This window comes from Ceratotherium simum, chromosome 3, assembly GCF_057802395.1.
Source record: "Ceratotherium simum simum isolate JZ-2026a chromosome 3, ASM5780239v1, whole genome shotgun sequence".
NCBI lineage: Eukaryota > Metazoa > Chordata > Mammalia > Perissodactyla > Rhinocerotidae > Ceratotherium > Ceratotherium simum.
In genome coordinates, this window is record NC_141902.1 from 47,160,139 (window position 1) to 47,187,471 (window position 27,333).

The 27,333-nt window shown below is 40.1% G+C and overlaps 1 protein-coding gene across 2 annotated transcripts in view; it reads left to right on the forward strand.

The window, feature by feature from the left end:
* SCG3 (secretogranin III) overlaps window positions 1-27,245 on the forward strand; it is a 35,197-nt gene extending 7,952 nt beyond the window's left edge. The window contains exons 6-12 of one of the 2 annotated variants that reach the window (XM_004421581.3): window positions 623-772; window positions 3,786-3,963; window positions 7,194-7,310; window positions 10,839-10,922; window positions 12,570-12,707; window positions 22,534-22,614; window positions 27,031-27,245. In XM_004421581.3, coding sequence (XP_004421638.1) covers window positions 623-772; window positions 3,786-3,963; window positions 7,194-7,310; window positions 10,839-10,922; window positions 12,570-12,707; window positions 22,534-22,614; window positions 27,031-27,149 — 867 coding nt within the window. In that variant the 3' untranslated portion in view covers window positions 27,150-27,245. Of the gene's footprint in view, window positions 1-622; window positions 773-3,785; window positions 3,964-7,193; window positions 7,311-10,838; window positions 10,923-12,569; window positions 12,708-14,604; window positions 16,464-22,533; window positions 22,615-27,030 lie in introns of those variants that run through there. The other variant, XM_087427234.1, reaches the window with a different exon arrangement.
* Window positions 27,246-27,333: the final 88 nt, after the last annotated feature.

Sequence of the window (27,333 nt, forward strand, 5' to 3'; positions counted from 1 at the left end):
AGCAATATTTGGGAAACTCTAAGCAATCCGATTTGACCCTGCTCATCTTGGCCCCCAGCCCTAGCACAACCCTGGCAGGCTTTATTCGGGTATTAAACTTGCAAGTTTACATTACCTGACCATGACCTGCCACTGAGGGTGAGAAACAACCCTCAAGATGTTTCTCAAAGTGAGTGTGTTCCACGGGTTCCAACGGACAGGACTGACCACTTGCCCAGGGGGCCCAAAGAGTGCTGGGTAGTCACAGTAACAGCCAGCAACTAGTACAGGCATAAACAGGGGTTGTCCAGAAAGAGTGACCAGAAGATTCTCTAAAAATATGTATTCAACTACAGAGTTTAGTCTAGATTGGTTTTGTTTTGTTTTGTTTTGTTTTGTTTTGTTTGCTGAAGAAGATTCATCCTGAGCTAACATCCATGCCAATCTTCCTCTTGTTGTTTAGTATGTGGGCCACCAGCACAGCATGGCCACTAACAGAGCAGCGTAGGTCTGCACCCAGGAACCAAACCCAGGCTGCTGTAGCAGAGCATGATGAACTTAACCACTAGGCCACTGGGGCTGGCCCTAGTCTAGATTTTTTAATCACAAAAATGGGAATAACAGTTATATATGTTTATAACAGATCACAGAAAGCCAGGCACACACACTGGAAGATGAAGTAGCTGAGGTTTTACAAAAATTGATCTCAAAGGAAGCCAACAATTATGAAGAGGAACCCGATAAACCCACAAGCAGAACTGAAAGCCAGGCTGGGAAAATACCAGAGAAAGTGGTATGTATATGTGAATGTATATGTGTACGTTGTGGATGTGTGTATATGCATGTGCATGGATGTGTGTGTGTGTCTACTTGTATTTGTATATAATTAATACAACCTGTGTATAATTAATACCTCACTTGGTCCCAAAGCAGATTTGGGATATGTGACATTTTTAGCCCACTTAAAATATATATTCATGAAATACCAATAAATGAAAAGATACAAATGAACTCTACTTTGAAAATAATTTAAACATACATGTTATATTGTGTTACATAGTAAAGATTCTGTCTTATACCCCACAGTAGAATAACACATATTATGTGAAATGGTTATTGTGCATAACAACTATTTGTGTAATTCCAGTCTACTGGAACCAGATATTTCACAGCTCTTTTGGTATCCAACTTCTGTTCACAGTGAATGTCATCATCTGCCCCCAGAACCCCAAGAAAAGAAATTCAGGTTGATCTGATCCTCGGCCACACCAGCTTTTCTATTCCCCAGAGCTGGTTGCCTGCTGCTGCCTGTCTGTCCCGCCCTGTACTCTTCCACCTGCTCCCTCCTCTTTTCATTGGTTCAGAGGCCTGTCTGTCATCATTTACTTGAACCAGTCATTCATCCTTCTTTCTCCCTGCTGGTCTCTGTGCCTCTTAATCTTTTCTTTGGCATCAGCCAAGCTACTGGAATCTGTCTGCCCTCCTTGACCTCCTTTTAAAACTCTAAATGGAGCTGATCATAGGAGGAAATGGGAGGATATCAGACTCCTCACCTGTCCTTTGGTTTTCTCCACCAGAGCACCCAGACCCCAACGCTGCTCGTCTCCTCCAACATCCTATCCCAAATACAAAGAAAAAGACTATATAGGCTTATGGTCCTGTTTTAGAGGAGGCTAAGAAACAGAAATTGGGTCTGGATTTTCCTTCTTTACTAGATAGCTTAAAAGCTCCCCTTGACTCTCCCTGCTTCCAATCCCCACCAGCTTTCATCTTTCTAAACAGCTTTTGAAAATCCACTGACTCTAAAAAAAGCTTTCTAGATTTATCAAAGAACTCTTGACTTTCACTCAAGCTTACCACTCTGAACTGAAACTGAATGGCTATTTTCACGATTCTTCGCTCCCAGTATGTAGTCCTCATTTACCCATCTTTAAAATGTCCATGTGCTTGACCTGTTCACTCACGCTGTCTAAATGCATCAGCGCAAATGAAATATTCTTTTTTTTTTGAAGTTTTTTGGTTTTTTATTTATTTATTTTTTGTGAGGAAGATCAGCCCTGAGCTAACATCCATGCCAATCCTCCTCTTTTTGCTGAGGAAGACTGGCCCTGAGCTAACATCCATGCCCATCTTTCTCCACTTGATGTGGGACACCGCCACAGCATGGCCTGACAAGCGGTGTGTCAGTAGGCGCCGGGATCCGAACCCGGGCCGCCAGCAGTGGAGCGCACGCACTTAACCACTATGCCACAGGGCTGGCCCCTGAAATATTCTTTCAATAAATATTTATTGAGGTACTAACTATGTATCAAGCACTGGGGAGACAATGCTCATATAAAGAGACATAATCCCTGCTTTCATGAAGCTTACAGTCTAATGGAAGAAGTAGATGGTCTTCAAATAGTCACATGTTTTAATTACAATTGCTCTAAGTGTTCTAAGGAAAGAAACATGGTTCTATGAGATCTCATAAAAAAGGAACCTATCCTGGGGCCAGCCCCGTGGCATGGTGGTTGAGTTTGGCATGCTCTGCTTCAGCAGCCCGGGTTCAGCCCGGTTTTGATCCCAAGCGTGGACCTACACCACTCATCAGCCATGTTGTGGTGGTGACCCACATACAAAATGGAGGAAGATTGGCACAGATGTTAGCTCAGGGCTAATCTTCCTCAAGCAAAAAAAAGAGGAAGATTGGCAACAGATGTTATTTCAGGGCGAGTCTTCCTTACCAAAAAAAAAAACGAACTCGTCCTGGACTTGGGCTCAGGGGAGGCTTCCCCGAGGAAATGACTTGAGGCAAAAACCAAAGGCTGAATAGGAGTTAACTTGTGGAACATGAGAGGCAACATGTAGAGAAGGATATGTGGAGTATCCAAGTCACTGAAACAAGGACAGTGTCGCTAGCACAGAGAGAGCAATGAGAGATGAGACTGGGGAAGTGGCCCCGGGCCAAGCCAGGCAGGGCCCTCTAAGCCATGTGTGGATTCTGATCTTTATCATAAGAGCTATGGGAAAACACTGAAGGATTTTAAGCAAAGGAGTCACATGACCATACTTTTAAAAAGATAACTGGCTACAACATGGAAAAGGCAGTGTTGGGAATAGATTGGAGACGAGTCGTGTACCAGCTAGAAGGTAAGAGATGAAGGCAGCTTGGACTAGAATGGGGTAGTTGAGAAAGAGAGAAATGTACAAATTTGGGATAAATTTTGAAAGTAGGGCCAACAAGACTACTGATGGATTGGATGCGGGAAGGGAAGAGGAAGAGGCACGAAAGACTCTTAAATTTTTGTCTAGTTCACTGAATGGACAATGGCTCATTAACTAAGATGGGGAACACTGGACACAAATCAGTTCTGGGGGAAAGTCTTGTGTACTTTTCCAGACAGCCCTTAAAATGTCACTGAGAAGTCCCCAAGGTGTGACTGCTCTGCTAGTGTTAGATATTCTGACACTGATCTTGACACCATAGATTCTGTGACCTCAAAGTTCCTCTCCTTGGTGAAAGGCAATTTTACAAGGAGACACTCATGAAGACTGATAGAGGGGAAGTTGGCCAGAACGGGAAGCTAGAAATTCCCTGTCTAGTCTCCCCTGAACAGGGGCTAGGGTCTTCAGGTGAAGCACCTGTCTGTAAGTTCCAATGACCTTTCCATGTGACTAGATGCCCAGATGCCTGCAAGAGCTTGCACAGGAGGAGGTATCCTTGCACTTCACATTCAAGGGTAGCACAGAGGAAAGAATCAAGCTGGAGTGTCATTAGTTCTAACAAAATGTTTATTTTTTTATTGATTCTTTCCCCACTGGAGACTCCAATGGCGGCAATTCAAGATGGTTTTACTAATGGAGAAAATGATGAAACAGTATCTAACACTTTAACTTCGACGAATGGCTTGGAAAGGAGCACTAAAACCTACAATGAAGACAGCTTCGAGGAACTTCAATATTTCCCAAACTTCTATGCACTCCTGAAAAGTATCGATTCAGGTAAACACTGTTTTCTGACCATGTGGAACAGAAACAGTCATTCCAGGAAATGTGTGGGTGGGTTTCTTTTTCTTCCTGTTTTCAGTTTCCAAATGCAATCCTCAATGATATATATTGTGGCCTCAGGGAAAAGAGTTCACATGGATTTTTTTCAAGCATACTAGTCATGGAAACATTTAGTAAAGGCTAATCAGGAAAGGTGGAGTGTCTGGATAATTTAATCTTCTTGTTAACAGAGGGTTCATTTGTTTGTTCAACAAACAACTATGGAACATGTGCTGTGTTCATGGTATTAGAGGGAACCTTGTGCAGACGTGGAGATGAATCAGTGTCCCTGGGCTGACCCAGCTCAGCCTCAACTCTTGTTGCAAATCTTTTTTTTAAAACGGCTTTATTTATTATCCTCTCTTAGTGGGAACAATGTGTGGAACATAATTTATCATTTTTTAAATGATTCAGAATTTGCTTTTTAGACATTTTCATCTTCAGTCTTCGAATGAGTTAAAGTGAAATAAACCTTGGACTAGAGGAGGTCAGGAGCCCAAAGCACACTTGGAAAATGGTTTTTTTTAAAAAAAAAAAGTCCTTAAGGTGTCTTGCTCTTTTCTCTTATATGTGCACCAAAATAAGTTAAGTGAAGATTTCAGTTCATGTTTATTTTTCGTTAATCTGCATGGAGGATAATAACGGGCAAAGTTTCTGTTGTTGTTACTGTCCAGACAGATGCCCTACACTGCCTTACGGCTTTTCTTCTCCTTGTTCAATGATTCAGCCCCACATCGAACATTTGTAATCAAGATTTCTATAATTGTAACATATTTCCCCCAAGAAGTGACCTTAGAGTGAGCTTTCATTTCTGCAGAACATGCTTTGTCTTTCAATTCCAGACATTGCCCAGATGGCACTGGCCCCTCTTCTGGTGTCTGCAGGGCTTGTACATCTTGAGGGTCCATTCTGAGCCATCTTGCCCCATTGGTTGGCAGATGCGTGGCTCAGAACCTCTGTCATCCTGGTGAGTCACTTCTTGTCAGTGCAGAGCCTCAGCATGATACCAAATACCTATATGGATGTGACCTTGAGTAAGTAACGTGTTGGCTGAAGTTATTTACCAGCACTTTTCCAGCATCTCTTCCCCCACATTCTTCTGTCCCAACCTTGTAATTTTTATGGTATTTTTAGGATTCCACTATATGGAATGTCCTTTATTTTATGTGTTTTTATCCTTCAATTTCCTTCATCTCATTCCTTATTGCCTTTATTTTTATAGAATTTTAATTTAAATACTTACACTGAGGTCTTTGATAGTACTCATCTTTCTCACCCAAGGTCTGAACCAATTGAGAAATAATAAAGCAGGTAGAAAACCAAAGTATGTCTGATACCGATAAAAAAAGATTGAGCTATAGGGGCTGGCAGGTGGCGTAGTGGTTAAGTTCACGCACTCTGCTTCAGTGGCCAGGGGTTCTCAGGTTCAGATCCCAGGCGCAGACCTACACACCACTCATCAAGCCATGTTGGGGCAGTGTCTCACATACAAAATGGAGGAAGATTGGCACAGATGTTAGCTCAGGGTCAATCTTCCTCACCAAAAAAAAAAAAACAAAAAAAAATATTGAGTTGTAGAGTATAGATTAGTGTAAGAGCCAACAATGGGCTTGCTCACTCCCTGCTTGTCAGTTTAGCTCTTAGAACAGCCAATCTCAGGGATAATTTGAATCTGCAAAGCAGACACTTTTCTCAGATCCCTGCCTTCTGCTGTTCCAGGGGAGTGGAAAGAAGAAAGATTCCAAATCTGATCAGTCAAGAAATATAAACCAATGGCTATTGCCTACCAACCACATCTGTGGGGAGGATGAAAAGATGGGGGGAGAAGGGCTAGGAATATTTAGAGAAAATCCTTCAAGGCAGCTAAAAGAATAGGGAAAATGGGCTCTCCTCTAGCATCTTAGTTTTTCTTTTCTTCAAAAATGGAAATGGATTTTTTTCTGATTTTAGAATTGATACATCTACTGAACTGCTATGGAATCCTTGGCCATCTGGTTTTATCAAGATGCAGAATAGTGTGTTAGATATGAAGAGTTCCCGAGAAACTGAACAGTGGTTACCTATAGGGAATAGGAGTTGGCGAGGAGGAAGAGAATGTTACTTTCACTGTTATTTACTTCTGTACTATTGGAATATTTTTACTATATGTATAAATTCTTTTAAATGAAATAAAGTTTAGGAAACAGTATATACTATTGTTAAAAAATCAACCTAACATTTAAAACATAAAGATACGTGTGTGTTCTTATTTCAAATATGAAGTTTGGTTAATGAAAACAGATCATTCTTGCCCTCAAAAATGTACAGAAAAAGTAGAGTAAAGTTGAGTAGAGAAAAGTTGTTGGGTCACCAATCTTCTAACTTTCCTTTTGAGTTCATGTTATCTTGGTTGCAAACTGTCTCTTTATCATCTACTCTATTAATAAAATATTTTCAATTAAAGTAAACCTTTTTGGAGAAGTTATAATCGCCTGTTTCTGAAAAATTTCAGTATACCCATACATTATCCTGTATTCCCAATCAAGTCTTAGGCTTTTTGTAAATTAAATGCAGATCTTCCTCGACTTACAATGAGGTTACGACCTGATAAACCCATCAGTAAGTTGAGAATATCCTAAGTTGAAAATGCATTTAATACACCTAAACTACTCAACGTCATAGCTTAGCCTCGCCTAACCTAAATGTGCTTGGAACACTAACGTTAGCCTACAGTTAGGCAAAATCATCTAACACAAACCCTATTTTATAGTCAAGTGTTGACTATCTTATGTAATTTATTGAATAGCGTACTGAAAGTGAAAAATAGAATGGGTATGTGGGTACAGAATGGTTGTAAGTGTATCAGTTGTTTACCCTCGTGATCGCTGGGCTGACTGGTTGCTGCAGCTTGCTGCCGCTGCCCAGCATCACAAAAGAGTAACTACCACATATCACTAGTCCGGGAAAGGATCAAAATGGAAAATTCAACATACCATTTCTACTGAATGCATATCATTTTTGCACCATTGTAAAGTTGAAAAACCATAAGTTGAACCATCTTAAGTCTGGGACCAGATGTCTGTATACATGATTTTAACTATAAACGTAGGGCGAAATCTTTCAATAAGATGCTGTACTTCGTAAATTGACATTGAAAGATGAAGCTATACTCCAGTAGTTTTTTAAAATTTTGTCTTTTTATATAGAAAAAGAGGCAAAAGAGAAAGAAACGCTGATTACCATCATGAAAACGTTGATTGACTTTGTGAAGATGATGGTCAAGTACGGCACAATATCCCCGGAGGAAGGTGTTTCCTACCTTGGTGAGAGTCCTGTCTGTTTTGTTTTTACTGTGGTTAGTGTTCATTGTCCAAAGTGAATAAGGGATTTGGCAATAATTACTTCACTAATCTGATAATTTACACCAAAATAGCCTGAATCATCCGGTAACCAGAATAGCCCAGCTTAATAATGCATACAAATAAAATTAACCAGAAGTTTTCAACTCTTTATCTCTATAAATCCAGCTAGAGTACAAACATTTCACATTTACCATATTTTGTCTTAACATTTTCTAGTAATCTCCATGAACACAATTTAATTAAAATTTGACTTACTATTTTTTTTCAATTGTGTTTGGATGGTCAGGACTAAAAGAGTCTTGATTTTAACTGGTGAGGTCTTGTGTGGTGGGAAGGAAAGAGCATTGGACCGGGCATTGGAAGTTCTGCCTCCTGGTCCCAACTCTGCCACGGACCAGCTCTGTCCCGGCGGGGAAGGCACTCACCTTGCTGCGCCTCAGTTTCTGCATCTGTAAAATAAAAGACTTTGTTATCTATAACAGGGGCCTGTAAACTACTGCACTTGGACCAAATCTGGCCCATTGCCTATTTTTGTGTAGTACACAAGCTAAGAAGGGCTTTTACATTTTTAAATGGTTGAAAAAACATCAAAAGAAGAATAGTACATCGTGGCACAAGAAAACTATATAAAATTCAAATTTCAGTGTCCATAAATGAAGTTTTGTTGGAACACAGCTGTGCTCATTTGTTTTAGTGCAACAATGGCTGCTTTTGTGCAACAACGGCAGAGTCGAGCAGTTGCGATAGAGACCATATGACCCTCAAAGCCAAAAATATTTACTTTCTGGACCTTTATAGAAAAAGTTTGCCGACCCGTGATTCCTAGAACTTTATAGATAAGCTTGGACGTTCTTTGATTCTGCGTGTCAGTTATTTAAAAAAAAAAAAAAAGGCTCTTTGTTTTCCTGTTTGGTTTAGTTAATCCACAAATACCATTTGCCCTCATGCCCTGTGGGCGGATGAGCTCTCCGCCCCTCACTCTCATCTTTGATGCAGGAGGGAGAATTAAACAAGAGAAAATCTCATAAGACAGAGTAATCCAGAATTATTCTGCATGAACTCCATTTTTTTCTACATGAAAATAGTTTTGCTGTTTTTTTCTGATTATAAAAAGCATATTTATTTTTAAAAAATCAGTCATTGCAAAAAGGAAGTGAAAAATCACTCATAATCCAAAACTCAGGTGACATTCTGGTTTATCTCTCTCCAGATGTTTTTCTCTGTGTGTGTGTGTGTGTGTGTGTGTGTGTACACGCACACGTATATACCTATGTTTTTTCTTTCTTTTAACTTATTTAACAAGAAATAGGCTCATGTTACACACAGTGCTTTGTGGTCCACTTTACTCACTTAACAGTAGATCAAAGACATTTTTCAGATCACTCATTTTTCCATACCAATACCCTGTGACTTAGAAATAAGTTAGAGATGGCACAAGGTTGATACGCAAGGGAAGTATTTTCACTATTATTTATAGCTGTGCTGTCCAATATGGTAGCCACTAACCATATGTTGTTATTTAAAGTAAAAGTAATTAAAATTAAGCAAAATTAAAAATTAGTTTCTCAGTTACACTAAGCACATTTCAAGAGCTCAATTGCCACATGTAGCTGGTGGCTACCATGTTGAGGAGCGCAGAAATTAATATTTCCATCATTGCAGAAAGTTCTATTGGACAGCACTGGTTTATAGGAACAAAACAATGAAAATAACCCAGATACTCCACAGGAGGAGAATATCTAAAATTGTTTATTTATTATGATAAATCTAGACTATTTAAATTTTATTTTTAAATGTTTGTATTTTTAATAATTGTATATATTTATTATGTCTACAATATAAATATTGTTTACAAAGACTAATGACAGGGGGAAATAGTCATGATATACTGCTGAATGCTTAAAGCCATTTAGAATATGACCTCAATTTTGGTGTTAAAAAATGGATATATGTATAGAAAGTTGGAAGGAAATATAGCAAAACATGATCTGGGCATAATAAGTATTTTTTTCTTTATAATTTTCTGTTTTCTTCATTTTCTCGTATATATACGTGTGTGTAACTTTTACAATCAGAAAATGTTATGTTTAAAGAATTTTTCTGTATAAGTACATTGGCTTTGACTTCTGCTGCTGTGGGGTCCACCCTTAGACCCCGAGGGCTCGGGCGCACCATGGGTAGAATGGAAAGGATGGATCAGCCTCCTCTCCTCCCTTCTCAGCGAGTGACAAATAATGACTAGTCATCCACCTCTCTGTCGTGGTCCCAATAGTGTAAGCTGAGAAAACATCACTCAATAGGATATACTGATTTTCTTCTCAAAAGAAGGGTGAGGTGGGGTGGAAGGAGGAGTTTACTTGGGAAGAAATAATACAAAGTAATAATGGAATCTGTATAGAGTAATTGCAAAGAAATGCTTGTTTGCAAATAGCAAAAAAGGCCTGCCTTATTAGTGAGATGGATATGTGGCTGGTTGAATAACTAAACACTAACAGTGTGGATTCTAATTCATTGACTACTTTGAGGCGGTCACCGTCTAGATTCCTGTCTAGTAACACCTAAAATGATGGTACTCCAAAGAGCAGAATTATAACAAAGACAAGGATACAGATTTCAGCTTAGTATGAGTAGGGAAATTCTTACCCTTAAGACAACCTGACAGTAGAAATGGCTGCCTCCTGAATTAATGAGGAAGCTGAATGACGGAAATCCAACTGTTTGTTTAAGTGAAAAGGGAATTTATTGCCTCCTATAACTGAAAAGTCCAGGGCTAGGGGTGGCCTGGCTTCAGGTTTGTGAAGTCCACCAATGGTGTGAGGAATCTATCCTTCCCCATCTCACAGCTCTGACTTTCCCTATGTCAATTCATTCCAGACAAGCTGCTCCCTTATGGGAACAGGATGGCTGGCACAGCCCCAATGTCAGATCCTCACAGTACCGCAATCCTAGTGGGAAGAGAGCCTCTTTCTCCCAGGGGTCCTAGCATTGACTCTCATTGGCCTGGCTTAAGTCATGTGTTCCTCCCTGAAAGGCAGAAGTCTCAGAGGAGCCGGGTGGAAGACCCTGAGAAGCCAGGCCTGGGTTATTCAGCCCCCACTTGAGGCAAATGTGCTGAGTGGGAGAGGTCTGGGTTCTCCAAAGGAAAATCAAGGTGTAGTTACTAGAAGGTGTTGAGTAGGCCAAAATCACAGCTGTCCCTTATAGGCCCCCAACCCTGGATGTGTTCTAGCAGTGACCACAGAGACATGAAAGGGACTTCTGCAGTTAACCAAGTAGGAGGCCAAACTTGGGGATCTCAAATAGCATGCCTTTCCATCCTGAAAGTCTATGATTCCCAGAAATAAAATCTGTGTCAAAGCATCTTACTAGCAGTGTTAATATTGTGGAATTGCTGTTGTGATATTTCTGATGAGATTTAAACATTTTTAGTACAACTTTGATATCATCTTTCAGGAAATAAAATTATATTTCTTTCCCTCCTCCCTCCAGAAAACTTGGATGAAACAATTGCTCTTCAGACCAAGAACAAGCTAGAAAAAAATGTCACTGACAATAAAAGCAAGCTTTTCCCAGGTATGATTTATTTAACTATTCTTCTAGCTTTTAGTGCAATAACCCCTTTGAGCAGTAAATAATGATCTTCAAGAAACATTGATAAAGAATTACAGATTTAAAAAAGTTTTAAAATCTGAAATCCAACCATAGGATTAAGTAGCTATCACTTTAGCTATTTTGTGGCCAGTCTCAGCACAGAAATCTGATCCCAAGAAGTATTGAAAAGAAATATGTCTTTACTGAAGATTCTTAGGAGGTGGCTGGTGGGGAAAGGAGAGGGCAACATCATGAAATGGAGCAATCCTTCCTAAAATGCTCCGTTAGGTATCTTTTTCTCTCCCCAAGTCACCACTTTTCCAGACTCCTGTCCCTGGTCATCTGTCCACTCTTTGCTGCTCCCTCCACTTGCTCTCCCCTCCCAGGTCTTCTCTCTCTTCTGGGATAGTCTGTGCCCCTATGTAACATGATTTAGCCCCTTCTCTCAGTTTCTTCACTGCTGCATCTCCAGCCATCACCCTGCTCAGCACTGTGAACACCACGGAGCCGAGCTGTGCAAAGGAGCCTCCTTCCCGGGGCGGAGCCAAAAAGAGAAAAGATCGCAAGTTCATAGACCTTAATTTTGTGTCCCTATCTCAGAAGTTATGTACATATATTTGATGGCATAACACAGAGCCCTTTAAAATGTCATCTGCAAGTAGTTTTTTAATAACCTGGAAACATCCTTCCATAATGGTGACAATGACAAAAGCAAGGAACAAGATTGTACCACAACTACGAAAAAAATGTGCATCAAAAAATAGAGAGACCATAGCACTGGTAGTGGATGTGTTACGTAGTGAGACAATAACTGATTTCTTTCTTTCTTCTTTCCTATTTTTTCTATACTAATAACCCTTTTATTACAAAAAAAAAAAGCCTATTGTTAGACTGCTTGAGATTCCCTATTTTGTTGACAACAGGGATGCATTATAACTGTTTTCGAGGGGTTACCTACTTTAGGGTTTATGATTTTTTTTAATTCGATATAGGATTGCTAGAAGGAAATATAGTTATTTTTAAGTGAAAAGTGAGCAGGGTTATCCCTTCTTGACAGCAAGGGTCCAATTCTCTTCTTCACACTGGGGAGACCACGAGTAAGGGAGTAGGAAGAAGGAGGCAGAAGGAGAGAAGTCCTGCCAGAGCCCCAAATCCTTAGTGCCACTCTGAGTAACAGACTGTTCTTCAAAAACACAATGTCAAGGAGAGATTGGGCAGTTATAGAGTTATTCTCATCTGGAATCAAGACTCAAATTTACTTTGGGACCTGACATATCCCACTTGATTGCCTACATTGATTAAAGAAAAGAAAATAATCTACGCTCTAATGACACAGTGTGGCAGAAGGGAAAGAACACTGAACCAGAATCCATACAGCCAGAGGTTGGCCCAGCTCTCCTGCTAACTCAGTGGGTGAGCTTAGGTATATCTCTCTCCTCTCTGGGCCTCAGTTTCCTCTTCTGTGAAATAGAGGGAGGGAGTTGGATTAGATAATCACTAAGATCTCTTTCAGCTCAAAAAACGATCTGACCTCAAAATGTATCTTTTCAGTAAAGTTTATTTCTACATTAGGATTTAATTAATAGATAGGAAAATGGGTTATAACAACAGTGCGTAATCTGATTACAGTGCCATCAGAGAAGAGTCATGAAGAAACAGATAGTACGAAGGAAGAAGCAGCTAAGATGGAAAAGGAATATGGAACCTTGAAGGATTCCACAAAAGATGATAACTCCAACCCAAGAGGAAAGACAGATAAGCCAAAAGGTATGGAACTGACAGCTCTAGGTCGGCAATGAAATTGGGGAAGCAGAAACTTTTACCACACCTGGAAGGGTGATCCAAAAGGCAAACTTCCGCAACTCTGAGAAATTAGCACCATCTGTATAGAAAAGATTCAGCCTGTGATACCTTTATTTGAATAGTAATTTTTTTAACAGTCTTGAGTCTCCTGGGATGGCAAATTGGTTTCATCTTTTGATGGTCCTTAGTGTCCAAGAGGCTTTTCTTCTTGGGGAGGAATACTCACGACCATTTGGGCATTGTTTAATGTCCAATTTATGATCTTATGAATTTATTAAGCAATATTTCTTTAGACATAATTAATACTCCTCTAAATACTCACTACTTATTCAACAAAATCATCAAGACGTATGGATTTAAAGTGAATTTCTTTCATCATTTATAATGATTGCAACCTGACAAACACTTTTAAGGACTGGATTAAAAATCATAAATCCAATATATTAAACTTCCTTAAATAACCTAAATACCTTAAAAAGCGAAAAAGCATACATTAAACTAGCCCAATAATTACAAAACCTATGTTTTTATCTTTATTGTTACACATTCCTGGGGTCCAATTTTTACTCTGTCCTAGTAAGTCTATATGACATAAAATTTACATCTTCCTAAGATTTTAGAAACTTTACCATACCCTTAAAGAAAAAGACCCTGTGAGGTTGCAAGTTCTAAGTTGTTAACCCTTTGATTTCAGGTCAGGATGTGGGATCCAGGTGCATAGTCCAGTGGTTCAAGCCCCTTTTATTACAAAGTGTGTTAGTTACACATGGAAAATTTACATCTCTCTCTCAGATAGATATTCTTTTCTTTGAAGCTCAGTGTCTTTACCAGAAGTTGTGAACAGGTGGCTTAAGTCTATCTTATTTTTCTGTCATTATGATACATTGACCCCTTTGGTGTAATTGGAACCTTACTTACATCCTCTCAGTGTCTCATTAGTAGAGTCGTCTAGAGGTTTTCTTCCCTGGAAGCTGAGGGAGTGAATCGTTGCTCTCCCGTGGCAGGGGGGTGGGGAGTATGACATCCCACTAATTCGTCACCTGAAAACATACCACTGGGCTCTCTTTTCATTGTTTATGATGTATACTCATGAGTGACAATGAACTGATGGACTTTGCTTATTCCTTGCTATAATATGACATGAGACCACAAAAGCTGATCATGTTCATGGTATAGCTCCTAATTTTGAAGAGACTGCTTGGCCCACATACAGGTTCCCAATCTCTCCTTGCTCGTACAGATAGAAACAGGCTCACATTCATACTTAATAACAGATCCATGCTTAACAGTGTCTGTGCATTAAGTAAAAAAGAAACAAACTAGCCATGTATTTAATACCTTGTAAGTTAGCAATAAAATTACAAACCATTTCCCTTTATATTATTACTACCTTTGTTAACACTTTATACCTATTAACTTTTTCCATTTATGTAAGTTGTACCAGTTGACGAAGATGATGATGATGATTTTGTGCTTAAATTGGCATAGCCTTGGCAGTAGGAGCCCCCCTAAGTTTCTCCTTTGTCCTTTTAGCACTGTGCCCAGGGGTTTTTAAAGTATCTTTGCTCTCCAGCAACAACAGGATATTCTAGACCCACTCTGAATTTTTGTGTCTCAAGACTTGAAATCAATTCCCCTTCAAAGAGTTCTGGTTTCTTTTTGTGGAAAATATAGAAAATTGAACCTGGGTTATATGGGTTCAAATGAGTGATGATGTTGGCCGAAGGTATTGCTTCTATTTTAGTTATTGGGACTTTTTTGAGACAGGGCTGAAAAAGAAATTTTTTCTTAATGTATCAAGTTTATGTTGATTTTTTTCTATCTTATGAAGTTTTGTATTTTTGTACCCTTTTTTCTCTAGCATTCATTTCATAGACCATCACAGTTTTCTCCTACACTGACACAGCTGACGTATCAACTCTGATTGTCTGGTAATCACCTATGTTGAGAAAGGTTATGATGTTGCAACTGGACTCAGGAGGAAAGAATGTTGGACTGATTAATTAACAATGTCTGTCATGGGTATGAAAAGGGGGAATTGGTGATATATGTGCCTTGTTTGCTGAACGGTCATAATGCCTTGATCCACTCAACCCTAGGCCCACTTTAGATGAATGGTAAACTTATTTTTAATATATATATTTCTTAATTGTGGTAAAATACACATAACAAAATTTGCCATCCTAAGCGTGTTTAAGTATACAGTTCAGTGGCATTAAGTACATTCATATTATTGTGCTAGCTTCACCACCATCTATTTCCAGAACTCTTCTCATCTTGCAAAACTGAAACTCTGTACTCATTAAATAGTAACTCCCCATTTCTGTTCTCCCCCCAGGCCCTGGCAACCACCATTCTACTTTCTGTCTCTGTGAATTTGACTCCTCTAGGTACCTCATATAAGTAGAATCATATAGTATTTGTCCTTTTGCAGATGACTTATTTCACTTACCATAATGTCCTCAAGGTTCATCCATGTTATAGCACGTGTCAGAATTTCCTTCCTTTTAAAGACTGAACAATATTCCATTGGATGTATATACCACATTTTTTTGTCCATCTATTTGTCTATGAATGCTTGGGTTGCTTCCATCTTTTGGCTATTGTGAATAATGCTGCTCTGAACATGGGTGTACAGATATCTTGAGACTCTGCATTCAGTTTTTATGGGAATATTCCCAGAAGTAGAATTGCTAGATTATATGGTAGTTCTAACTTTTTGAGGAATTTCCATAACAGCTGCACCCTTTTACGTTCCCACCAACTGTGTGCAAGGGTTCCAATTTCTCCACATCCTCACCAACACTTCTTATTTTCTGTCTTTTTGATGGTAGCCATCCTAACGGATGTGAGGTACAGGATGAGTGATAAACTTTTGAAAAATTTAAAAACCAGGAAAAGACTGGTCCTGTGGCCTGAGGTAGAGAGCCAGGAACTGGGCATCACAAAGCACTTCAGCTCACCCCCATAGAAACCCGGTATGCCCAAATCATCTCTTCTGAGTGCAACTCATGTGTAGTGAATGCATTTTCCTAGAACACAGCAAGCCATCGTCCAGGTCCTTTGATTTGCTGAGGCAGCATGCTCAGTGCTTAAGACAACGCCTTATATCGCTGTGCAAATATTCCTAGGAATGGGTGCTGACAAGTCTCTTTGCTTGTGTTAGGAAAACATTATGTAAAAAAGGAATATGAGGGAGTTGATTCTTGATAGCCCACTGTTGCCTATTTAGGATGTCACTGTTTGGAGACTAATGATGAGGTTAGATTTCTTTTCTCATTAAGATTTCCATCAGGTAATAGTGGGGAGAGAGGAGAGTAAAACTCCATCCATTTGGTGTTACTCTTTGTAATGGCTCTCCTGAAACATTAGGAAGAAGGTAGAGATTTGGGGCTAAAATTAGTCCCCCCCCCCATTATTTAGAGATTTAATTTATTCATGCTCCCCCTGATCCCCATTACTCTGGGATAAGGAAAACTGATTCTAGTACCATTTAGAAAACATCAAACAGCTTAAGCCAAGGGCCAACATTTCTTTGAAAAAAATGTAATTAATCCCCAAAAGGACATACTATGGCATATCTCCTTGTATTCACAGTTGCTTTATTTGCACTTTTTTCAAAGGCTATTTTGCTTCTCTGTTATAAAGCTGGTGAGAAAACACCTCTTGTCTCTAGGCAGAAAAATAAAAGCATCCATGTGTGTGAAGGCTTGGGTGTTGACTGGCTTTCCTGAGACATTTATTCAGCAATAAATAAACATTTATTCTGATGGTGTGCCTGGCACTGTGCTCAAGAAGTAGAGCTACAGAAGGAACAGAAGAACCAATGCCTGCTTCTGAGGACTGGAAGAAGTTTTGAAATGAGAATAATTCTTCCCATACGTAGGCAAGTGTAACACAAGCCACATACGTGCATACTTATCTCTCTTATTGATGAGTCAGGAGTGTGTAGAACAGGCTCCCTTCAGAGAGAAAGTTGGAGGGTGTTACAAAGCAGAGCAAGGGATGAGATAATGGCCCAGCTAGAACCACTTAAGGAAATAATTATAAGCGGGATGCATTGGCAGGAATATCTGTAGAGTCTACTTTGGTCTTGCAATGTGAGGTGATGGCCCCATCTAACGACGGCAAATATTTATTAACCATGCCACACATATGCTGGGTCCTGTGAGGAACAGGAATAATAATAATAATAATAAACAGTAATATCCTACATTTATATCATTCTTCAAATTACAAAGCATGTTTACATGCATCTCATTTCAGGTTTAATGTAAAAAAATCCAATTTAATTACCAATGATGAAAAATGACACATTCACCTTTGAATATAGTTTACTTAGACAATTTAAACTCTTGCTTTCTACAAGGACTCACATTAAGAATAACATTTTAAAATATTGATTTCTAATTGGTGCAGTTATTTGAATGATTCCATAATTATTCCTAAATTGAGGGATATACCAATGAAATTGAATTTATTCTAATTTCAACCGTATCTATCAAGTTGCTTAACTTTTCAAGTAAATTGCTCTCTGGAGACCAAAGAAAAGTGCTTTAAAACTTTATTCCATGATCTAAGTGTGGCTCTTTTTGCCAGTTCGATGTTTACTCATTCACTTCTGCTCTATGAGTCACTGAAAATCTTTTTTTAAAATCATCCAAGGGATGAGATAAGCATTATGATACCCATAAACTCATTCCAGTGCTATTATTTGTCAAGTTTATGGCTAGATAATAGAATTAGATTGAAAAAGGTGATCTCTAAGATACTTTTCACCTAAATATCATATTATTCACATGTCTTCTTTATAGGAGCCAGAAGAGAAGACAGCTTGTTTAATTATTAAATTGATAATAAATTGACTAACTCATGAGGATGCTTTTATTTTTCAAACAACGTAAGAGAAGAAAGCTCATGCCTTTATTCAAGCCCCAAGGCATCCTGCTAGAAATGTCCAAAAATAGAGAGTCCAGTCTTCTCCCCTGTGAGTCAGCAAGTGTGCCAGGATCTAAGCACAGGCAGAGGTCTACCACCAACACGGGTTTTTTAAGGACAGTGAAGGAGAATTTCTTCCCATGTATAGAAACCATGAATCTTCTTTTTAGAATTATTCCTTAATTTACAAATAAGTAAACCAAGACTCAGGAGATAAGTGACTCACCCAAGATCTCATAGCCAACGAGTGGCAAAGCTGGCCCTTGAACTCATGCCCCTTGACTCCCATTCAGTGCTCATCCCAGTATTCCATGCTGCATCTTATGCACAAGTAAAATGTCATCATTGTGCAGAAATTCTTTTTTGTTATTGTTTTTTTTTGCTGAGAAAGAGTCACCCTGAGCTAAGATCTGTTGCCACTCTTCCTCTTTTTTTTTCCTCCCTAAAGCCCCAGTGCATAGTTGTATATCCTAGTTGTAGGTCCTTCTATGTGAGTTGCTGCCACAGCATGGCAACTGACAGATGGGTGGTGTGGTTCCTCGACTGGGACGCCACCCAGGCCACCAAAGCAGTGATAGTGCCAAACTTTAACCACTACGCCATAAGGGCTGGCCCAGAAATTCTTGAATTGAGTGGCTCTGGGGCCCATGTTGGCATCCATGATACCAGTATCAGTTGCTTTGTTTTCTGCAGTTCAAAACTGTAATCATATGATCTTTACTATACAGAATTTCAAGCATTATATCAAACAATTTTTATAAACACTTTTTTAGAAGATCTAGTATCTTTAGTATACCCAGTATTCAATAGGTTAATTCTTTTGATTTCTACAGTTTTCTTTTAAGGAGGAGCAGATCAGGATAGCATACCAGGGTTACAACAAATTCATGTATAAAAAAGGATATTTCTCTTGCAATGCTGAAAACCAGAACAGCCAGAAAAGCAGGGCTGCGTCTTGACTCTGGCCCTTTTCCCGTCTGCTGCAGCATATGTTTTAAGGCTTGTGCCATATTACCTCAGCCATGAGCTATTTTTTTCCAAAGGAAGCTAAAATAAATTTGAAAAAAAATAGGCCAGCTTTCCAAAGTGGACTGTCATGGGTTTTCAGTGTACACTGTGTAAACAAAAGATTTGCTTTACAGCTCCCGAGAAGAGAAAATGTAAATAGGAACCAGCTGCTTCTCTCCAAGAGCAGAGGGACACCTGATTTTATTTATTCTCGTTGTTACCAGTGCGCCAGTAAGTGTGTGGAGCTCCCAATACCAGTGGCAGTGGTTCCCAAACTTGGCCCCATATTGGAATCACCTCAGGATGGTTAAAAAATACTGATGCTTGGCCCCTACCTCCAGATATGCTGATTTAATTGGCATGAAGAGTGACTGGGCATTAGGATTTTTAAAAGCTCCCCTATGTGATTCTAATGTGCAACTGAGTTTGAGAACCACCTACCGCCTTGCTGGCCAGTTTGGTAATAACAACAGGCACTACTTCCCTCTCGTGTAAAAGGTGAATTTTATGTAGCTCCACTATGAGAGGCTCCAGATTCATTCTCATTCAAGTGCAAGCTCTGACCCTTACTCAGCTGTGTCCCCTTGGGCACATCACTTAGCCCCTCTGAGCCTTAGTTCCCTCATGAGTAAAATGGAGTAAGCTTATTTCGTAGGGCTCTGTGAAGATTAAATGACATATGGATATAGTATGCCTAGCGCATTTGTAGGTGTTTTAAATTGTTTCTGATATAACTATCATTTAAATTCAGAATCCATTAAATTTCAAGTCTCTCAAATAAACAATTCATTTTTTGTAAAAAGAAAAGAAATCTATACCATTTATACTTTTTAAAAAATTGTAGTCTCCCTTGTTTCTACTCCATGCTCACTGAGCAATCTTCTGATTACAATCGGCTTCTATATAAGAAGGCTTCATTCATTCACTCATTCGACAAATATTTACTGAGAGCCTGCTACGTGTCAGGCTTTATTCTAGGCATGGGGATACATCGGAAAACAAGAAATATTTCTAAAGGAGGAAGACAAACAATGAACTTCAATATATTATATGATATGGTAGAAAGGGATAAGTGCTATGGATAAAAATAAAGCAAAAAGGGGGATGAGGGTGACGGGGGGGTTTAAATTAGAGAAACAGTCCTAATCATAGATGTTATGATCCACAAGATAGTAGTCTTTTAATGGATTGCAGTCTAGTTTTCTTTAAGCCGCAGTAAACTCACTCTCTGCTATGCATTGATGATGTCAAGATAGTGAGTAAAATTACTTCTCATGCATTTCATACTTTTTAAAATTCAAACACCATTTTTATTATAGGTAATTGGTTCCTGAGCAAAAAGCAAGCTAACAAGATGATCCTGAGTCCCCTGTTTCAAATTGTCTTAAGTTGGGTTCCCTCTGAATCAGATCTTAGAGAAGGATTTGAGGTTGAGTAGTTTAATTGGGAGATGACCCCAGGAAGCACCACTGGGGGGATAGGTACATGAGACAGCGAAGGGAAAGAAACCAATGTAAGGTGTGTTAGTGAGCAGGCTTCAGCTGTGAGCAACTGGGGCTCCATCCCACTGAGGACCTCTGGGAGACTGGAACATGCCTGAGGAGTAAGGATGCTGGGGTATTCATCTACCAATTTTGCCCTTCATTGGTTGAGGGCTCCTCTGTGAGCATATCTGGAATAGGGAAGCATGAGGGTGAGGAATCAACAATGTCTGCTACAGTAGGGCAAAACTTCATATTTATTTTTTACTCTCCTAATTCAGAATTTTTAATACAGTATTTAAACAGAGACTAAGTCCTGGTTTTCCTTTTCTCAAATAGGCTGTCCACATTATGATATGATATCATAGACAAGATTGTGGGAAGAATGCTTATTATCTAAAGAACAAGACTATTTTCACACATTCTCAAAAGTTTCAGAAGCCCTGATTCCCTAATGTGCTAATGCTAAATTATTATCTATTCATTAAAGCAAGCCCTAAGACCCACTAATTTGATTTAAACTCTTTGAAAATATGATGTTGCATTCTTTAGAAATAGTCTACAATAGTCTACACTAGGATTTCTTTCCTTGTTCATAGCGCCTTTTCTTACTGAGTTAATTTGAAATAGAGAATCCCGTTTTTATGTTACCAGATCCAGTTGACATTCGCGGCAAACGGGCAACAGACAGCGCCTATCTCTGTATTCATTGTGCTGTTGTGTTATAACATCAGCCAGGGAACCGTTGGTCTTTCACATGTTCTAACATTCTTAAAAACAAAGCACTGAAATCAGAATTTTTTTACACAGGCGATCGAAGTGAGTAGGGGCTGAAAATTGTGGATCTCTTCTCTTGCCCACTTAAGCCTTTTTGCACAAGACCTTCTCTGTGCTTCTTTGGGGACCAGACAAAGTGGATCCCCAGTGGTGAGGCAAGAGTGGGCTTACAAGATCAGGAAGAAAGATGCTCAGGAAGTCATTTAGGTAAATGCAATGGTGGAAATCGGCACATCGGCAAATCTTAGGGCAATGTTGTTGTTCATGGACTGCAGTCAGGTGTACCCAGATTCAAACCTGGCTCTACTACTTACTAGCCACGTGATCTTCAGCATATTACTTTATCTCTCTATGCCTCAGTTTCTTCATCTGTGAAATGGGGGTGAAATAGGACTGCCTCAAAAGGTTGTTGTGAAGAGTAAGAAAGATCATGCATTTTGGAGCACAAAGCACAGCCCTGGCACATAGTAAGCACACAGTATAAGTAGCTCAACCAAGAGGTCTGGGCAGTAGACTAGAGGTAACAGGGCTCAAAGGGGGCTCAGAACGGGTGGTCACCACATTGAGCTGTGGCAGCCGTTGCTTCTGCAGAGGCTCTGGACTTTGTGGCCTCTCTTTGTAGGCGATCCAGTACTCTCCAGATCACCTGCTTTCTTGGTGCAGACACTCTGAGCACTAGGGACCTCACCTGGTTAAGGGGATGGTCAATTTCTCTGAGACAGAACAAGGTTACATCAGTGTCCACGTCTGAAGACAGGTCTTGTCTTTCAGATAGTGCAGGAAGCAGAAACTTGGCAAGACCAGAGTCCAAATTCCACCTCTATTATTTCCTGTGTGGCCTCAGCCAAGTCACTTAGCCTCTCTGAGCCTTGGTTTCCTCATCTCTAAGTTGATTATAATACCCACTTGCAGACAACAATGTATGTAAAGGGCATCACAGAGCAGATGCTTCAGTGATGGCTGGTATTCTCTGGCCACACTTGAGGCCCATGAGAGAACATTTACATCCAGGGGAGTTTTACTAGAACGACTTCTAAGGTTCACCACACAAACCTTGAAATGAGGCCCAGATCACCTCTTCACTTGAGTTTTTACACACTCCTTACCAGATTGGGCAGAAGACTTGTACAGCTGTTTACACAAAACCACAAATTTGAACTTACCATCACTTATTTGGTGATGGAGTCTTTTAAGTATCTGCCACTCAGATTCAGTTTTTGACCTGATGATGCTCCTCAGTTTGGAAGAACCATCCCTAATCAGAAATGACCCAGTGTAAGAATTGTAGGTACCCACTTATCTAGTGAACAGCATCGAAACTCTTTTCTGCCAGGACATCAATCTATAGTTTTTTGTGTGTGGGGATAATGGCTCCTTGACACTTACCAGCCTAGTCCTGTCCCCTGGAATCCTATCTGCACCCACCCCCCACATAGATATGTGCACTACCTCCTTAGGGACACCACCTCACGAGCGCTCAGTGAGTCCAATATTTGTTTACGGTTTCAAACATAAGTGAGGTCTTTAAAAAGAAACGCAGTGATATTTTTTATGAATGTTTAATATGAGTCTTTTGCCTTTTCCAGGGAAAACAGAAGCCTATTTGGAAGCCATCAGAAAAAATATTGAATGGTTGAAGAAACACAACAAAAAAGGAAATAAAGAAGGTAAGGATTTAGTGTGATTGTAAATTGCATACTTCACCCATTTGTTAGGGGCTCTTGTTAAAGATTCTCACAATCAAATTGGGGGCTAAAGTCTCCTCTCAGAGTCCAAAAGACACTTCTCAGATGCAGAAGGGAACAGAACCTCCATTTCTCTTATTTTTCACATCAGCCTTTCAAGCAAAGGCATTTTCTTTTCTTTTCCATTTTATTATGAAAAATATCAAACAAAAGTAGAGAGAATAGTATGATGAATCCCCACGTATTCATCACCCACCTTCAATAATTATTAACATTTTGTCAGTTTTGTTTTATCTACCTGCCCCTCTTGTCTCGGAGTATTTTAAACAAAGGCCTTTTCTGAGCACATGTTAGGTGCACCCTGCAGTCACTCACTTCCTTAAAACAAAACCCAGAACCAGACTGTGAGGGCAGAGATGTGAAGGACAGCAAGATGCAGCCCCCTGCACTCCCTGCCAAGTCGCTCACAGCAACAATAAAGCTATGGTTGGCCCTGTTCGGTGCTATCATAGATAGTGGTGATGCAGAGGAGGTAAGAGGAGGGGGCACATCTCCTTACAGGGACAGGGACCACTGGGAGAAAGGGCCGAAGGAAAGCCTTCACGGGAGAGGTAAGTGAGGAGAGATGGAGGCAGAGGGAACACTGGGTACAAAGACATAAAGGGACAAAAGAGAGTGATGCGTTCTGGGAACTGGAGCCGTTCGGTTTCCCAGGAACACTGTGTGTCTGTGGGGAGGACCGCCAGACAGGGCTGGAAAGGTGGGCAGCCAGGTCAGAAAGAGCCTTGTGTACCCTGCAAAGGAGGTTAGCTTTAGCCAGAGGAGCCTAAATCAGCGCTTAATTAGTTTAAGAACTGAGAAATCTATCTGGCAGCAGTATGGTTACAGATTGAAAAATTAAGACCCCCAGAAGTCAGGGGAGAGAGAGGAGGCAAGTATCTGGAGCAGAAATGATGGGGCTTAACCCGAGGCAAGGCAGAGGAAATAAAGAAGAAGGGAGAAACCCAAGAGCTACATGGAGAGGATTCCAGTATGATTCCCCGATATCTGGCCAGAGCAGTTGCAGAGTGATGCTTTTAAAATGAGACAAGCAGTACTTTTTAAACTTGAAAGTGCATTCACATTACCTGTGGAGCTTCTAAATATCCTGATGCCCACAAGACCACGAAATCAAACTTGAGGGGCAGGACCCAGGCATCAGTAGTTTTAAACCCCCCATGAGTCCATTGTGCAGCCAAGTTTGAGCACTGCTGAGATAGAGCACAGTGGGAGGAAGAGGTATTTTCAGCATCCCTGTAGCCTGTGATCATGTAAGTTGAGCGAGATGGAAACAATCATCAGGTCCTCACACATACTTCATTTTATTTGATTCAAAATGATGTGCATTTCCAGGCTGTCAGCTCCACTAAAATTCACATAAACTGTATTTCATCAAATCTGTCATTGACTGAAAAATGGGCCATTGTTTCATGTACCACTAAGGAAGAAAAACTATAACAAGCCATAGATGACTGCAAAGACTTTAAAATAAAAAAATGTTTATCTTAGAGTAAATGTAATATGGTGTGTACCAAAATGCATTCTGAAACCAATGTAAATTGTATGGTCCAACAATTTGGAGTACTCATGTTATTTCTTTCACTGATTAACAAATGAATCAGACTCCCGGTCATAACCAGCAACATCCTGCAATTCAATCTTCTAGTTCCAGAAACGACTAACCTAGTGAAGCATGGGACTGTGGTGCTGCATATTGAAGGCTCTGTGAGCAAACTTCAGAATGACAATATTGGGTTTGATGCTCTCTTCTGCCTCCAGAAAGTGAGGGTGACAGGCAATACACCTCCTGAAGGCAGAAACAGCTCTTCCTCCACTGTCTTCATAGGTGTTCTGCTTGACTTGGGTCATCTCTCAAAGCCTGTGGAGATCTAGGTCCTGGGGCCATGCAGTGGCTGCAGCTGTGTGAGCAGGAAGTCTTATTATTAGCTCTGACCTTCCTTAACCTCTGCTGATGCCCTTTGTTTGACAGGGACCTGCGACCTGAATCTCTTTACCAAATCCAGGAAAGGGAGGTCCATGTGATATGATAGTGAGGATGATGATAAAATCTTATGCAGCCTTAGAAAAAAGTCTGCACTTTTTTATAAGTGAATCACAGCCCTTATCTCTTTTGAACCTTACAATCTTAAAATCTCTTTGAAGGTTAGCAAGGTGGCCACTGACTTGTGTTCCCTAACAGCCAGCTAAGGCAGAGCTGGGACGGACTCCAGCAGCCTTTCCTCTGCACCATACTGATTTTCCCACAGCACACAGTGACAGCTGTGTCATAAAGATAGTTTTTCCATCTCAAAAGAAAGCAAAATATTTTCCTGTTTGTCCATTCAAATCACCTGGACCTCTTCACATCTGTCCTTGGGAGTCTGCCTTTTGTCCCGCTAAAGATGTTGACCCTGCAGCCAATTTGGAAGAGCCAGTATTAATTTGAACCAGGGGTCATCAAGAGGCATCTCTTTGTGCCCTGGGAGTCAGTCAGGAATCACATCATGAGGTGCGCACAAAATGTCTGTTCAGATCGATTCTCTATTTTGTGCCTCAGAGAAAGGGAAAGTCAACAAAACAAGACGAAACACCCAAGCACTTATTGAACGTTTGCTCTGCACTTGTCAGATGCTTCACATTCACTACTTCAAGGCCACAGAGCGGTCGAAGCTGTGACTCCAGACAGACCTGGGTTCAGAACCTGACTCTAAAAGGACCCGAGCAAGTGACTTACCTCCTCTGTCCTGTTTCTTCATCTCTGAAATGGGGATACCAATGCTTGCCCTGTTGGGCTTTGTGAGGAGCAAATAAGATGATGGTTGTAAAGTGCTCAATGCTGGGACTTACTTCTTTAATCCTTATGGCCATGCCCTAATGGGGAGCCAATGCTCTCCTTGGCGGAGAGGAAACAAGCTCTCTCTAAGCCTCAGCTCACCTTGATATGGTAAATACCTGGTGCCTGTAGAAAGGACCCTCATGCTTAGTTATCCTTTCAGGCAGGGGCTTAAAGATGCCCAAGTGACCCAGATTCAGGTTACATTCAGGCTGGCTATAGGTGGCCATGGAATGTTCTGAGCTTTTGTACTCCACTCTCTCCTTTCTCTTCTCTTTACAAACTGACAGAAGGCAGGGCTCTGTTCCAGAGGCTGCCAACAGCCAAGACGAATGGCACTGTCCTCAAGAAACTCAGCCTCAGGCAACTCAGAATCTGGAGGGGTCTCCCCAGTTACTCTATGGTATGAAAGACCTACATGTCCAACCATGGGGGATGAGTGTCATCAATTTTGTTACCTCCATAGGATGTATTATATGTAGCCATTAAAAATGGTGTTTCTGAAGAATATTAATGCTCACCGTGTAAAGTTAATGAAAGGAGCTAGTTATAAAGTTGTATATACATTGTGATCTCAATTCTGGATTGAGATACATATATTGAAAAGCTAGAAGAAAATAGAACAAAATACCAACTGTGGTTATCTATGATTAATAGAATTCGGGTGATTTGAATTTTATTTTCATGTTTCTGTATTTTCCATTTTTTAAAACAATAAGTATATAATACTTAAAGAATCAAGGGGAGATACGGGGTTTTTTAAAAAGCCTTCAGAAAGATGCCACCAGCAGCCTCCTTAATGGGGGATCTCTTTGTTTTTGGTGGGTGGTTTGATGGTTTACAAATTTGTTTAAGTAGGACAGAGGAAACATAAAGAGGTTATGGTTTGGCTTTTTATTCCATGCAATTCAAACAACAGGAAAATAGAGGTAATTCTTAATATGGAAAAAAAAAAGTGGGTTGTCACATCAACATGGACTTAACCAACATAACAAGTTCAGGATGTCAAAACGCTGGTTCTGATCGTAAATTTTACTACCTGTGTGACCTTGAAAAAGGCACTTAAACTTTGGGATCTTGTTACCCCAAGTGTGATTCCTGGACCAGCAGATCACCATCTCCCGGGAGCTTGTTTAAAATGAAGAATCTGGGGCCCCAACTCAGACCTACTGAATACAAATCCGCAACTTCCCAAGAAGAGCCCCCGGTGGTTGGTATAAACATTCAAGTTTGCGAAGCCCTGGTCTATCAGCCTGTTCCCTCTGTGGTCAAATGAGGTGGTACTCCCCACCTGAACACCTCACAGGGTTGTGATGAAGAGCACATGAGATAACATAATGCACATAAACATGATTTGAAACTGCAAAGTACTGTACAATTGCTGAGAACTAAAATGTTTTCCATTGTGAAAGACAATAGATGGCAGTTGTGTCGTTGTACAAAATGCTTCCTAGCTAATGGTAATCACTGTAATGGGATCGTTCTTTCCTGATCTTTGCTCATGATACTCTACTGATATTTTCCAGATTATGACCTTTCAAAGATGAGGGACTTCATCAACCAACAAGCTGATGCCTACGTGGAGAAAGGCATCCTTGATAAAGAAGAAGCTGATGCCATCAAGCGTATTTACAGCAGCCTGTAAAAATGGCAAAAGATCTGGGAGTCTTTCAACCATTTCAGAAAACATAATATAGCTTAAAACACTTCTAATTCTGTGATTAAAGTTATTTTGACCCAAGGATTGTTAGAAAGTGCTGAATTTACAGTAGTTAACTTTTTAGAAGTGGTTAACACATAGCTTTCTTGCCATAAAAACTCTGAAAAGT